Below are 12,883 nucleotides of genomic sequence, written 5' to 3'. Positions count from 1 at the left end.
TCGGCGCGTCTCACCTTTTCCTCTCGGTACCGGCGGACTTTGCGGGAGAACGGGTGGGCCTGCTACAGCGACAGGCTGGGACAGGACCCCGCTCCCTTGGGGGCTGGGGGGGGGGGGGGGGCTGCGATCTCTTCCCAGGAAAGGTAACTCCCCTCCGCTTCCGTGAGCCTGAGGGGGGGAGAGAACGGGGGTCCCTCAGGGAGGAAAGAGTTAAGCGGCCGAAAAGGGGTTGGGGTAGATGGCGGGGGGGGGGGGGGGTAACAACAGATGAAGCGTTTCACTCAGTGATGTAAAAAAACCCAGCCTCGCTGAGGATGGCGGAGCGGAGCTGCTCGCAGTCAGAGCGTTACGGTTTGTAACGGATCGTTTATACCCCCGGGAAGGGGCGACCACCGGGGGAACAGCTCGCTCTGCCCTACACAGGCCCACAGGGCTGCTGGCCAGAGAGCTGACCGAAGCGAAGGGACTCTGCTTCAACTCTTTTAACCCTTGATTTATTTGGGGGGGGGGGGGGTGTTTTTGGAAAGGTCACAGGCACGTTTCGGGAAGGTCTCCCGTCGGAAGGGAGAGGCAGCCCTGAGAGCTGGCTCTCCCACCGCGGTGCCCTCCCGCCTCCCTTTTTCTGGCCACCGTGGCCAGCCTGGTGTTTAAACCGCTTAAGTAGTCGCTCTAATTGCGGCTGCACGGTGTGATGGGCAGGTAGCGAGAGATAACGGCAGTTTCCCCCCTTTTTCTGGTTTCAAACAAACCCCCTTGCCTCGGGGAGCTCTCGGGCTCTTCGGGGAACGCGGGTCCTGGCATGCGAGCTCTGCGTTTTGGCGAAGATGTTACCGTTCGCTTCTGCCGCGAAGGGACTCGATCGGCGGTAATGGAGTATGTCAGATCGCGTTAGGGGCTCCTCGCCTTCCTTAATTTCTTTCCATCCCCGCCGGGGCAGAGAGAAGGGCTGCCTGATGCGACACCGGCCGAACCAAGCCCCGCAGGACCCCCTTCCCGCAGCGGGGCAGGAGCGGGGTCGAAGCCCCCCCCCCCAAAGCACAGTGTCACGCCGACAGCCTACTGTCAGGTTTGCCTTCAGCCCAGCATTAACCTCAACGCACTGGCCGGTAGAACCCCCGCGGCAGGGTCTGCTCCAGCAGCGGGGTAACTCGAGCGGTTGTTTGGAAGAAGTTTGTCTAAAGGAGCTGTTTTGGGGTTGGTTTTTTTTTTTTCCGTTCAATAAAGAAAATACCTCCCGAAGACACTCTCCGTGACCCCCGTGGTTGCGGCTCACATGCCGGGCTTCGCAGTGAAGGTCCTCAGCGTGTTTGCAATTAAAATGTTTGTGTTTGATATTAATAAGGATAATCTTTACCTAAGTCCCCCAGCCAAAGCAAACAGGGCCCTGGAATCACAAAATCAAAGGGTAATAACTGGGTAAGGACAAGAGATTTGTGATTTAATCAAGTCTTTTTCCGGGGCGGCCACGCACAAACTCATCGACGTTTGTACACGAATGCAAGTGACCCCCCCCCCGCCGCTCCCTCCGGCCCGCTGCCGTTTACTTAACGCGAGGAAAGCGGGCTGGAGCGCTGCTGCCGGGGAGCTGAACACAGCCCCCCTCCCCTCGCCCCTAAAGCCCTTTTTTTTTTTTTTTTTTTTTTATTGTGCATCTTTATTTCCCTCCGTAAAACCGCCCGCAACCCAGAGAGGGAGGAGGGCAGCCGGCAGCGGGCTCAGCTTATTTTCGGAGGTCGAAGGCAAGGCGGGCAGGCGTCGACCCAGCAGCTATTTCCACGGGGAAAATCCCTGCTCGGATCGCCGCTGCCTTGGGGAACCCGCACGATTTTTTCCAGAGCTTCCACCTTGCTGTGGAGAACGAACTGGGGAACGGCAGTGGGGGGCAGGGGAGGGAGGAGGTTGAATAATTGAACCATGTGCTCGCTGGGCCGTCCCTCCGCTAGCAGGAACTAGCGACTTTTCCCAGTCTCAAGGCTGCTAAAAACCCCCTCGTGTCCCTTTGATCTCTCTTGGGAGTCCCAGGGTGCCAGCAGAGGCCAATGCCTTCTTCAGCTGTCTTCCACACAAATCCCCCTGGCAGGTACTAATGTGTTTACTTAGGTGCGCACGGTTCCCAGCGCTGGGGGGAACCAAACGTTTCTCACACGGCTGGAAGAACCCGACCCCCCCCCCCCCCCCAACACACACAGACCCCCCAACTGGGAAACAGTTTTGCTGGCGGGACGATGCGGAGGAGCCCCCGCCGCCCTCGGCACCCACCGACCCGACGGCGGGAGGGGGAGAGGCGGGGGGGGGGACGGTTCTGTCGGTCGTGTCGTGTGTCGTCCCCCCCCCCCCCCGCCCCATTAAATAAAATAACGCTCTCCGGCGTTCGGCGAGGCCGGCGGTCTGCGGGGGGAGCGGCGCGGTGCTTTGCAGGGGTGCGGAGGGGCTGGCTGGGGGGGGGGGGGGGGGCACGGCGGGGCGCGTTCCCGTGGGCCCCCAAAAACCTCTCACACACACCCCACACCCCCCCCGGCCCGGTGACTTATGGTTTCTGTGGGATTTTCTTCGCTTAGAAAGCACAGAAAGGCGCGGGGCTTGGAAAAAGAGCGCACGCTCTGCCAGTGGTCCCCCCCCCCCGGGATTGAATCCCTCCAGGAATAGGTGCGGGACGGCGGTCGCTGCGGAGCGGGGAGGGCTGGGGGGGCAGGAACACCATTTAACGAGCTTCTGACACGTTCACCATTTTCTCTCCGGCCGGCAGCAGGAGCAGACGGTGTCTGATGCTCAAGGCTGTTCCCGCTTTCGGGATTTGAGCCTCCCGAAATGCAGCATACCCCCCCCCCCCCCCCGCCCCCTCCCCTCCGGCAGCCTCATTAGCCAGCCTTAATAGTTTGTGTTTTCTCTCCCCTTTCTTTAGTTCCACTCGCCTACTGCACTTTTGCAAATTTGTTTTGAGATCACTTTACCAGAGGAGCCGGGGCTCTTAAGGGATACTAATTACAGATGTTTTTTCCTTCCTGAGTGACAGGCTCTTCCATCCTTTCTTCCCCTTCCCCCAAAATATTCAAGGGAAAAGGAAACAAATTTTCCTAGCTCCTCAAAGACTTTAGGGAAAAGGCACGTTTCTTAACGGCCCAAACCCCGCTGGATTGAGTTAAAGCTGCGAGCTAAAGCTGTGGACGCCAGGAGAGCGGGACCGAGGGAGTTGGCATTGTGCACCGGGACATCCACACTGCATGCTCGGAGAGAAACCCCTGAAAGGCGATCAGAACTGCAACCGGCACGTTAAAGATCAAGTTTGTTTGTGCACAAAGCATAAATCTGTAAACAGGTCTATTTTAGCCAGTGCAAACGTGGTAAATCAAATTGTGTGTGTGTGTGTGCACGCCACAGCCCGGTGAAAAGTTCAAGTTACTGCCGAGCGGACCCCCCCTTCGGACTGCCGGTTTCTTAGGAAAACAATAGGGAACTGCGCTGTTTCAGATGTGGCCCAACTCAACAGCAACCTGCACCTCGGAGCGGCAGAAGCCTGACATTCTGAGCTTTCCCCTTTCTGTAACTTTACTCCTTTATCAACTCTCTGCTTTTTCCTACAGTATTCATTTCAAAGGGGGCTCCCCCCGTTTATGGCCCCAAATAAACCGAAGCAGTGCAGATGTAGCCTTCCCCGGCCTTTAGATAATTATGCGTCCGCTATAGGAAGAAGGGTGTGTGCATGGTGGTTTTTTTTTTTTTTTTTTTTAGGAAAAGTTTTAGCCTAAGAGTGGAAATCCGCCTTTTGGGGGTTTGGGGGGGAGAGGGGAGGCAAGGAGCAGAGGGGGTCCCCAGCCCCAGCTGCCGGCCGCTCGCCGGGCGGATCGGAAAGCTTGCCAGCGGTGTGCGCTTGTGCATCTCTAAGGAGATGTTCCCTACCCGCCTCGCTCACTCGAAGAGCGGCTCCTTGAGACAACCGGCTCGCCATGCCCTCCGCATTACCTCTTCCTGACGAGAGGTTAATTGAAGACGCCTTTTTCCTGGGCACACACACCGGCTCCGTAGCGTTTGAACCGCTGCTGGGTCACTCGCTCTCCGTTTGAGTTAACCTAGGTCACATAATTTTATTCCCAGGTAGGGAAGGTTGCCTTTGCCTTCTCCTAATATTTTCCTCAACTACAAAAGCCACCTGGATGAAACCAAAGGCTTCCTGCGCGTTAGCGAATGCCTGTTAAATGGCTTCATTACCACTCTAATGACCCTTGCACCGCTCCGCTCAGCTACTGCTGCGGCTGGAGCTCTGCGAAGCTTTTGTCCCCGACTTGTGTAAAGTTACTTAGGGATTGCGGGGTTAGAAATTTTACACTTCCAGGAGGGGTTTGTTGCACTGGCAGCTGGGACGCATCTGTAACGGTACAAGTTTGCCTGAAAGCAGAAAATTAGCGAGCCCAAGGCACTGCTCGACTGGTGTGTCTCTAGCGGCACCGGGTCACACGAGTAGGAGAAAGAATGGGAAGGGGATTTGTCTCGGAGCAGACACGTACTCTTTTCTTTTGTGAGTCCCTTTCCCTGGGACCCGATCCGACAGCGCTAAAACCTGGGCTTCCCCCCTCTTCGTCTCTCCCGGCCACAGGTAGCTGTGCCTTTTTGTCCCCTGGTTTGCAAATTTACACGCTCGGTGACGCGACTTCAGCTACAGGACAAAGCGCTCCTCAAGATACGTGAACAAATCTTAGGTCTTGAAAAGAGGAGTAAATTGTTGCGGGTTAGACCTGGGCCACGGCCTGTGGGGAATAAAGACACGCAAGTAGACACCGTAGGTGCTGTGGGGGGGTTTCTGCGTTAATTGCCCCGTGGGGAGAGCCGGTGTCCGTCCCGCTGCGGCGTGTGATGGGAGATGGGCAGCCAGGGACGAGGAACGGCTCTGGAGGAAATGTCAGCGGTCGGTGCGCGTCCACTGCCCCTCTTCCTCGGTCCGTACCAAACCTGCAAATTCCCAGGCTTGGCTTAAACTTGGGAGATGTCGCAACCCAGTTGCGGGGAGGACGTTCGCTAGAGAAGCGCCCAGCTCAGGGCTCTCCAAAGGAGCGGTGCGGAGCAAATTGTCTCCTGGGGACCGGAGGGGGCTTGCCCAGACAGCCCCCGGCAGGGGATGTGGTGGGATATGCTAATACAGAGCGGCCGCTGCGGACCAGCCTCCCTTTACATGTATATATAAGGGCCCCCCGCATCAGCCGAAGGACACTTCGTCTCGGGTCGCTAATTACTGAGGAAATTGGCCCAGCGCGCTGCGGAGCTCCTCGCCCAGAGCCGGTGGCTGCCGCCCCACGCCGACGCCTCCGCTGCAGGGATGGAGGTGATGGACAGCTGCCAGTTCTCCCCGTCCGAGCTCTTCTATGACAGCTCCTGCCTCTCCTCCCCGGAGGGCGAGTTCCCCGAGGATTTTGAGCCCCGGGACCTGCCTCCCTTCGGCGCCCACGACCCCCCCGAGCCCGCCTGCTCCGAGGAAGAGGAGCACGTCCGAGCTCCCACTGGCCACCACCAGGCCGGCCACTGCCTCATGTGGGCTTGCAAAGCCTGCAAGAGAAAATCCACCACAATGGACCGGCGGAAGGCGGCCACCATGAGGGAGAGGAGGAGGCTGAAGAAAGTGAACCAGGCTTTTGAGACCCTGAAGAGATGCACCACCGCCAACCCCAACCAAAGACTCCCCAAAGTGGAGATCCTGAGAAACGCCATCAGATACATCGAGAGCCTCCAGGAGCTCTTGAGGGAACAGGTAGAAAACTACTACCACCTGCCGGGACAGAGCTGCTCCGAACCGACCAGCCCCACTTCCAGCTGCTCCGACGGGATGGTAAGAGAGGGGCAGGAGCCATGGGGCCGTGGGGACCCCAGGAAGGCCCGCGGGGAGGTCCCCCTCGGCCCGGCGGCGTGGCACCGCTCCCACGGGCGTGGGACGGGCCGAACGCAGCCGGACATCAGGAAAAGGCGGACGGTTCGCGTGGAAACGAGACAAGCCCCTTCTCACCTCGAACGCTCAGCATACACGTGGGCTCTGCGGGAACGCATGGGGGGGGGGACGGGAACGCTGCCGGAGGGCACCCACCAAGCTCCCCGAGCCCCCGGGGGCTCGTCTTCTTCCCCCCCCCCCCCCCAGCTTAGCGCGGGGTAAGGCGGGGGGGGACGGGGAAGGCGCTGCCCAGCGGGCTCCCTCCTCGCTTTAAGGCGCTGTCCCTCCGCGTTTTTTGGTTTTTTTTTTGGTTTTTTTTTTGGGGGGGGGGGGGGGAGCGTCCCAATAGCCCCGTGGTGGGGGCGGCCGGGCCGGCACTCGCCCCTCGCTGTCTTGCAGGCCGACTGCGGCAGCCCCGTCTGGTCGGCGAGAGGCAGCAGCTTCGACGCCGTCTACTGCTCCGGGATGGCCCACGGTAAGGCCGACCCGCCGGCAGCCGCGGTGTGCCGGGGGGGGGCGGAAACGGGGGCCGGGTGTGGGGGGGTCTCCCGCTGTAACGCGTTGCCGTTCTCATCATCTTTCACCACCCCCCCCCCCCCCCCCCGCCCGGCCGCAGGGTATGCCGCCGAGCAGAGCAGCGCCCTGTCCAGCCTGGATTGCCTCTCCAGCATCGTGGACCGGCTCTCCCCGGCCGAGGAACCGGGGCTGCCCCCCCCGCGACGCCGAATCCCTCTCGCCCAGCGCCAGCATCGACTCGGGGCCGGGGACGCCCGGGACGCCGCCGCCCCGACGGACCTACCAGGCGCTATGAGGGGGTCCGGGGGGGGGACCGGTACCCCGAGCCTTGTCGTTGCTTTTCTCCCCCCCCCCCCCCAAAAAAAAAAAAACTTCCCGGGGCCGCCCCCACCCCTCGCCCAGCCGCTTCTACGGGCAAAAGGGGCAGCCCCTGCGCTGCTTGGCCCGCCTCCTCCCTCCGGGGCTGGGGGGGGGGCAAAGTGCCCTGGCCCGGGGTCCGTCCGTGTCCCCCCCCCCCCCCCCCGGGGCAGAGTGACCCTGGGGCTCGGGACACACGGGCTACCCTGGAAACCCCGCTGCGAATAAAACGTGCTGTAAGAAAGATTGCTGTCTGGTCTGCTGGTTCTTTAAGTGTGTTCCCTGGTGTTGCGGCAGGGGGAGAAACATGGAGAACCAAAAATGTGGAGGGTCGGATTCTCCCTCCATTCCTGTCCTGCTATGGGCAGCGTTGCCTTTATTTTCTGCAAGAGTAAAAGTAATATTTCATAGTTGTCTTCCCCCCCACCCCGGGCAAAGCCCTTGTTTCTTTCCCTGGGTATGAAGACTGAACACGTATTCCAGGATTTGGCCCTAAAATTGCATGGTGACTCTTCTCTGTAAAACAACTGTATGATCTAGCTCTGATACCCTGTCGGGGAATTTTACTGTCAGTCACTCTCAGTGCTCTGGCAGAGACAAATTTAGTAAAGTTAGTAAGAACAAACCACATGTATCTCTTTCACAATCCACAAGGTACGTTTCACAATATTCGGAAAGCAATATAGACCTATTTGCTCTTAATGACTTTGGTCCCACCAGCCAGGATGAAAATTCATTACTCTATTTACATGGGTCTAGAAATAGCCAGGTCAAGTCTTCATGAGTTTCAGAGTTAATAAGTATTTCCTTCCAGGCACTAAATCTAAGTCTTTCTACCATGAAAAATTTCCAGCCCTTTGCACTGCTCTAGCTGTAATTCAAAACTTTTCTAGCCACCCCCCCCCAAAAAAAAAAAGGCAGAGATGAGATGGAGAGATGGGCTCTTTCAGTGCATCCAGAAATGTCCCCTGTGATAAACACTCTGAGTGGGAAGGGATATACACCTCACCAGCGTGGGATAAGGAAGTATTTGCCATTTGTGTTTATGTTGTTAGCACTGGGTGGCCAAGGGGCCTGGAAGCGGTATTTCACCTCTGATAAATCTTTCAGTTGAACCCAGCCCAGCTTGGTCATGTCACCAAAAGTTACCACCTGACTGCTCTTTGGCAGCGTCTCTGTACTGAGGATGAAGGAAGCCTCGCTTAGGGATGGCCCTGTCCTCGCAGCACACCGAGGGGCCGCGGCCCCCCCAAAAGGCTACAGAGAAAGCGAGGTGGTACCCACCTGCCTGAGCCGCTCAGCAGCTGAGCTTCTGACACAGGGCAAGGCCAGCCTGCCCCTTCCCGCGCGGCTTCCCTCAAAATCACTTTCTGCCCTTGCTGTGTAACCTTGAGGTAAGTGTTTTCTTTCCCGCAGAGTAATTCAGGAGGAGCCTTTTCCAGAATGGGCTTTCTGTGTACATATAGGCAGGTCCCAAGTAATCAGTGAGTAGAAAAAGTGGTTTGAAAACCCTGGAGTGAGGTCGTGCAGAGGCACAAACTAGGTATTCGCACACTCTTGTCATTACAGATGTTTCAGGAGCATGCAAGTACCTCAACCCAAACACAGTCTTTCTTGATGACGGGTGATCACTTCCTGAGGCTTCTGTTCGTAGAAATCCTTATGCAAGACTGTGAACGTCACTGGGTTTTATTCATGATTTCTTACACATTGCTGCAGTGCTGCAGCTCTTGCTCCTCTCAACCAAAACACCGTCCCGAGGATACTGCTTATGGCCAGGGTCTAATACAGTGCAGATCATTTTAAATGATGGTTTAAAATGAACTAAGCTGGAGAACTTTCAGCATTTCATTCTGCACTGTGCTGACCTTGGCAAGCGATCGCCTGTGAAGTATGCAGAGTAATACTAGCAAATCACATGTTGGTAATGTACACCTCTCTTTGGCTGGCAGACATTTTAAGAGTTGCAAAAAGGTCAATACTTCTGAGAAGTAGCTTTTCAGAGAGTGAGGAGAAGTATCCCGCCTGTGGGATGTTTGTCCACAGCCTCCCCGGTCCTACTAGGCTAGATTACAATCTGAGGGTTTTGTTATACACACCAAGAAAACAAACTCTTAATTACAGGACATCTATAAACAAAGCTCCTGTGAGCCAAAATGTGCTGTAATCCCTGGAAGGCGTGGAAGTTAGTACTGTGAAACCACCTTTAGCCCGTGGATTGGGGAGAACAAGGTATATATAAAAGGCTGCTGTCTCGGGAGATAACTGTTGTGGTCAGATTTTGCATAGTCAATAATAAGTGTAACCGAAAAGAAAGATCTGTATTCTATGTGAATCACGTTCATTTAAGGAAGGCTGTGCTCACAAACACATGAGAAGATGATGGTCTGACCTGAGGTCCGCCTCTCGCAACTCCTACTACCTGGCTGAGTGCTCTGTAATGGCATGTGGTGATCTCGCAGGCAGGTGGAGGGATGCCTCATAGTGTCAGAGTAATGTAACACAGAAGCTGCAAGTTTTCTATCACTCACTGCAATGAAGGGCATAATTCAGTGCAATTTTAAAAACACAATTAATTTTTTATTTTCATTTTAGCTCTGAAACTCATGCTTTCTTGGCTTATATTCTGACTGAGGGAGGCAGCAGTGCTTTCTTTTTTTGCGTGTGTGTGTGTGAAGCGCTTCTTGTATCTTTTATCTTTTGTTAAGAAACCAAGCAGGGATCTTCAGTGAAATATATATTTTAATCTCAGATCAAAAGGCCCACTGTACATTACAAAACTAACATGGGAACCTAGCAAAGGTCTCTTAAATACAACATCAGGACAAAAGTCCTGCTTGCCCTATGTATTTCTGAGTTGCTTGGGTGGAAAAACACTCATTTTCCCTGTAGGAAAAGATCAACCTCTTTCTTCTGTGGTAAGGCTGTGAAAAGTGATAAACTTTTAGTAATTAGTTCTTGGAGGATGAAGGGGTCTTAATTCATACTGTTTGTCAAAATATGCCTAGGAACACCCCAAATTCATGGCTGCGTTTCGGGGGAAATTCAGTTCTTCGCCTTCCCAGCTCAGCCTGCTTGTCAGGAGCAGTCAGACTTAACCACAGCAGGCAGCTGACTTCTCCCCACCCCAGACCTGCTCCCTCCCCTCCTCCTCCTCCTCCTCCTCCTCCTCCTCCTCCTCCTCTGCAGAGCCCTCGGCTCGCTCATCACTTCTCCTTACTCCTCTCCGCTGGACCGTGGGGTCCCGCAGGAGGACCCGCAGCTGGCCAGCTGACGACTGCTGACCTTTGGCAGGCTCTGCACGGGGTATCAGCCTTACAGCTGGCCACAACTGCCTTCCTGGCAACTAAAGATCTTATGAGCTTGCCCAGCTGGAGTCTGGGCTGGGATCCTGCTGGCTAATTTGATCCTGTGTGCGGGATGGAGGAGTTCACCCCCAAATGTGGAGGGGGGCAAGCAGCGCATCTGTCCACGTGCTGCCCCGGGGCGTCAGGGCCAGGCTTCTCCTGCAGCCAACTGGATCAGGGGAATGAGTAAAAAAGAGACTGTGGGGCTGTTTTTCTTGTGCTTTATTTGAGTTTTCTGTTGAGTGTTAGCTTAGGCTTCACTAGTGGCCGCCTTTGCCCTCGCTGCATCTCATGGTGTTCTCTCCATTCCGTCCAAGAGATGGACAGGGCTGGGCAGAAGGAGTCATTCCCCTTCCCAAACACAGTGTGATACATTTTCTCTCCATTCGGCAGGTGCCCCGCTTTCCTTCCTCCAGGAGGTTACGCACCCTGGATGCTCATGGACCTCATGCCAAACCCACCGTACCGTGGAGTCCAGCAACTTTCTCAAAGGTCTTCTGCGTTCTGCTCCCCGGACCAGCTGATAGGCACCGTCCAGTCCCAGAGCCTGGTTTCGTTTTGAGCATTAATAACATTTATAGACTGCCTGGCACCTGCTGGAAGATGTTGGTGGCTATGATGCCAAAGGCATTGCTCAGCTGTGCTTGAAGAAGGTGAGAGTGGGCATGATATATGAGGGTCAGCAAGCCCAGTGAGAGAGCAGAAAGGTAGTTCAGTGGCTGCATTAAACCAAGTGCATTTGAATCTGATACTCTCTGAGAGGCCTTCAAACCTGGAGTAGCAGCAGAGGAATAAATGTGTGGTTTTTCTCTTTATTTCTCCGATCTTCCATGAATATATGCTTTTGAACTGATATTATTTTCTGTTTTAAAAATCCATATAACCCGTATGCTAAGCAAAAAATTAAATCCTAAAAAGAAGCCCTAAAAGCTTTAATTCTGATTTTTTTTTTTTTTTTTTTGAAGTCCCAAATCCTACTGCTTGCACTGGGACTTAGCTACTTAGCAGGGACTCAGGAACCCAGCAAAGGTCTGGCTGGAGTATAAAACTCAAGCTGGTGTGCCTGTAATACATTATAGGGAGCCAAACTCTGGATTAAATCAAGTTTGAATTCAGCCTTTAATTGTTTGATTCCACAGAATTTATTAAATTAATAAATGAATAACTCCTTAATTATCGGTGAGCAAACAATGACTATAACTTCACTTATACCTGCGTATAGCTCAGTGCAAAGGCCTCATTAGCAAATGCACCACTGCTCCAGCAAAGAGGTTAATTTTTTTTGTAAATGGAAGTATTTGTATCTGCTGAAAGCTCATTCTGTTCCCCTCATTTCCATGTTTTAAGTAACCATATATGCAAGATGTTGTGGGTGTCTTTTCGTTTTGGGTTTTTTTTTTTTTTTTTTCACTAGCATGAAAAAATACTAGATTTGTTTGTTTTCCTGTCCACTTTGCAATGCTTTGAAGAAATAGAAAGACAAACAGTATTTCCATTTTGAAAAGTACTTATTTCTACAATTGCTCTTGTGGAGCATCTTCAAATTGTGCAATTCTGAATCTCGCTGCCTGAGTGCTTTGAAAAGCAGAGGAGGAAATGTCTCTGCTGGCCACACTGAAGGTGCATCTGAAGTAAGTATCTGAAATCTCTTCCTCAAATTTAAGGCTTATGTGTAGACTTGTGGCAAACGCCTTCACAGACAGTAGAGATCACAGCAAAAATTCTTAGATCTAACTGAATTATCTCAATGACTTGAAAAAGTAGCTTTAAAACCATTAAAAGCCCTCAGAGGTGGCTGGAGTAGTCAGTCAGGCATGTGGGAGGTGGGTGCCTTTGCTCTGCTCCTCACTGTCGCGATTGTCTCTTGGTTGGATAGCGTCAAGTTGTTATGAGGAGCAGACCACCAAACGCCCTTCTGCCCTGGGTGTATGCCTCTCAAAGGCTGTCGTTCTGGTCCTACGACTCCTACGTTTCGTTAAAGTCGTGTCTCAAATAAGCAGCTGGGAGTCCTTCAGGTGTCTCTTTCTCAGGTATATATAACGCCGTGAGCTCCCAAACACGTAGGTGAATTGTTTAGCTGCAAAGCTGCTGCAACCCGGTGAGCACCGTCCTCCTGGGCACCTGCGGGACCCCAGCAGCGAAGACTTGAGTAGCACCTAAGTAGTAAGATTTGAGCTCATAACCCCAGCATGATTAAATGGGGATTTGGGGGGCCTCAACCTGAGTTTAAGCATCCACCCTCGTCTTCCTTGCAAACTCTACGAGACTATCTACCCGGTCATGGCGTAGTGTAGGAGTTTGTTCCCGTCGCGGGACTGGGAAGGAAGACACATCCCACGCAGGTCTCTCGTGCGGTGGGAAAGGGGACACCTCGGGAGTCTGAAGCTGTTTGATTGCTGGAAATATGGGTGGCTTAACAGCCAGTCTGGGAGAAAGTGACTGTCTTGTAAATTGGGAATTCCCTTTGGAAGATGCACCTGATGACAGGAAAAAGGGCTCCTGCCCACGCCGGGGAGGGTGGGAGGGCTGCTGTTGTCACACAGTTGTATACGCAGCTACTCAGTACGGAGTAAAGGGATGGTGACTCTGGGCAACTGGGAAAAAGTTTAATAACTCTAAAATCCCCCATGCCGAGCATGAAGTAGAGGAGAAACCAAGTAAACAAGGGCCGAGACAGCTGTATCCTATCAGTGCCTGAAATGCACATTTTTCACAGGGTACAAATTTCTCACATGTTTATCGCCTGGGTGAA

General features: G+C 53.9%; 1 protein-coding gene and 1 long non-coding RNA gene across 2 annotated transcripts; both read left to right on the top strand.

The window, feature by feature from the left end:
- Positions 1-2,007: 2,007 nt before the first annotated feature.
- On the top strand, positions 2,008-3,641 carry LOC115336352. Its single transcript, XR_003921729.1, has 2 exons — positions 2,008-2,080; positions 3,014-3,641. It is a non-coding gene; the product is annotated as an uncharacterized LOC115336352 (long non-coding RNA).
- Positions 3,642-5,205: 1,564 nt separating this feature from the next.
- MYF5 (myogenic factor 5) lies at positions 5,206-6,808 on the top strand. Its single transcript, XM_030002942.1, is given in 4 exon segments — positions 5,206-5,815; positions 6,311-6,386; positions 6,528-6,619; positions 6,621-6,808. Coding segments are annotated over 4 exon segments (777 nt in total). The 5' UTR covers positions 5,206-5,308; the 3' UTR covers positions 6,723-6,808.
- Positions 6,809-12,883: the final 6,075 nt, after the last annotated feature.

This window comes from Aquila chrysaetos, chromosome 26, assembly GCF_900496995.4.
Source record: "Aquila chrysaetos chrysaetos chromosome 26, bAquChr1.4, whole genome shotgun sequence".
In the NCBI taxonomy this organism is placed as follows: Eukaryota; Metazoa; Chordata; class Aves; order Accipitriformes; family Accipitridae; genus Aquila; species Aquila chrysaetos.
The sequence above is the reverse complement of the archived record's forward strand: the minus strand, read 5'-3'. Positions and strand labels throughout refer to the sequence as shown.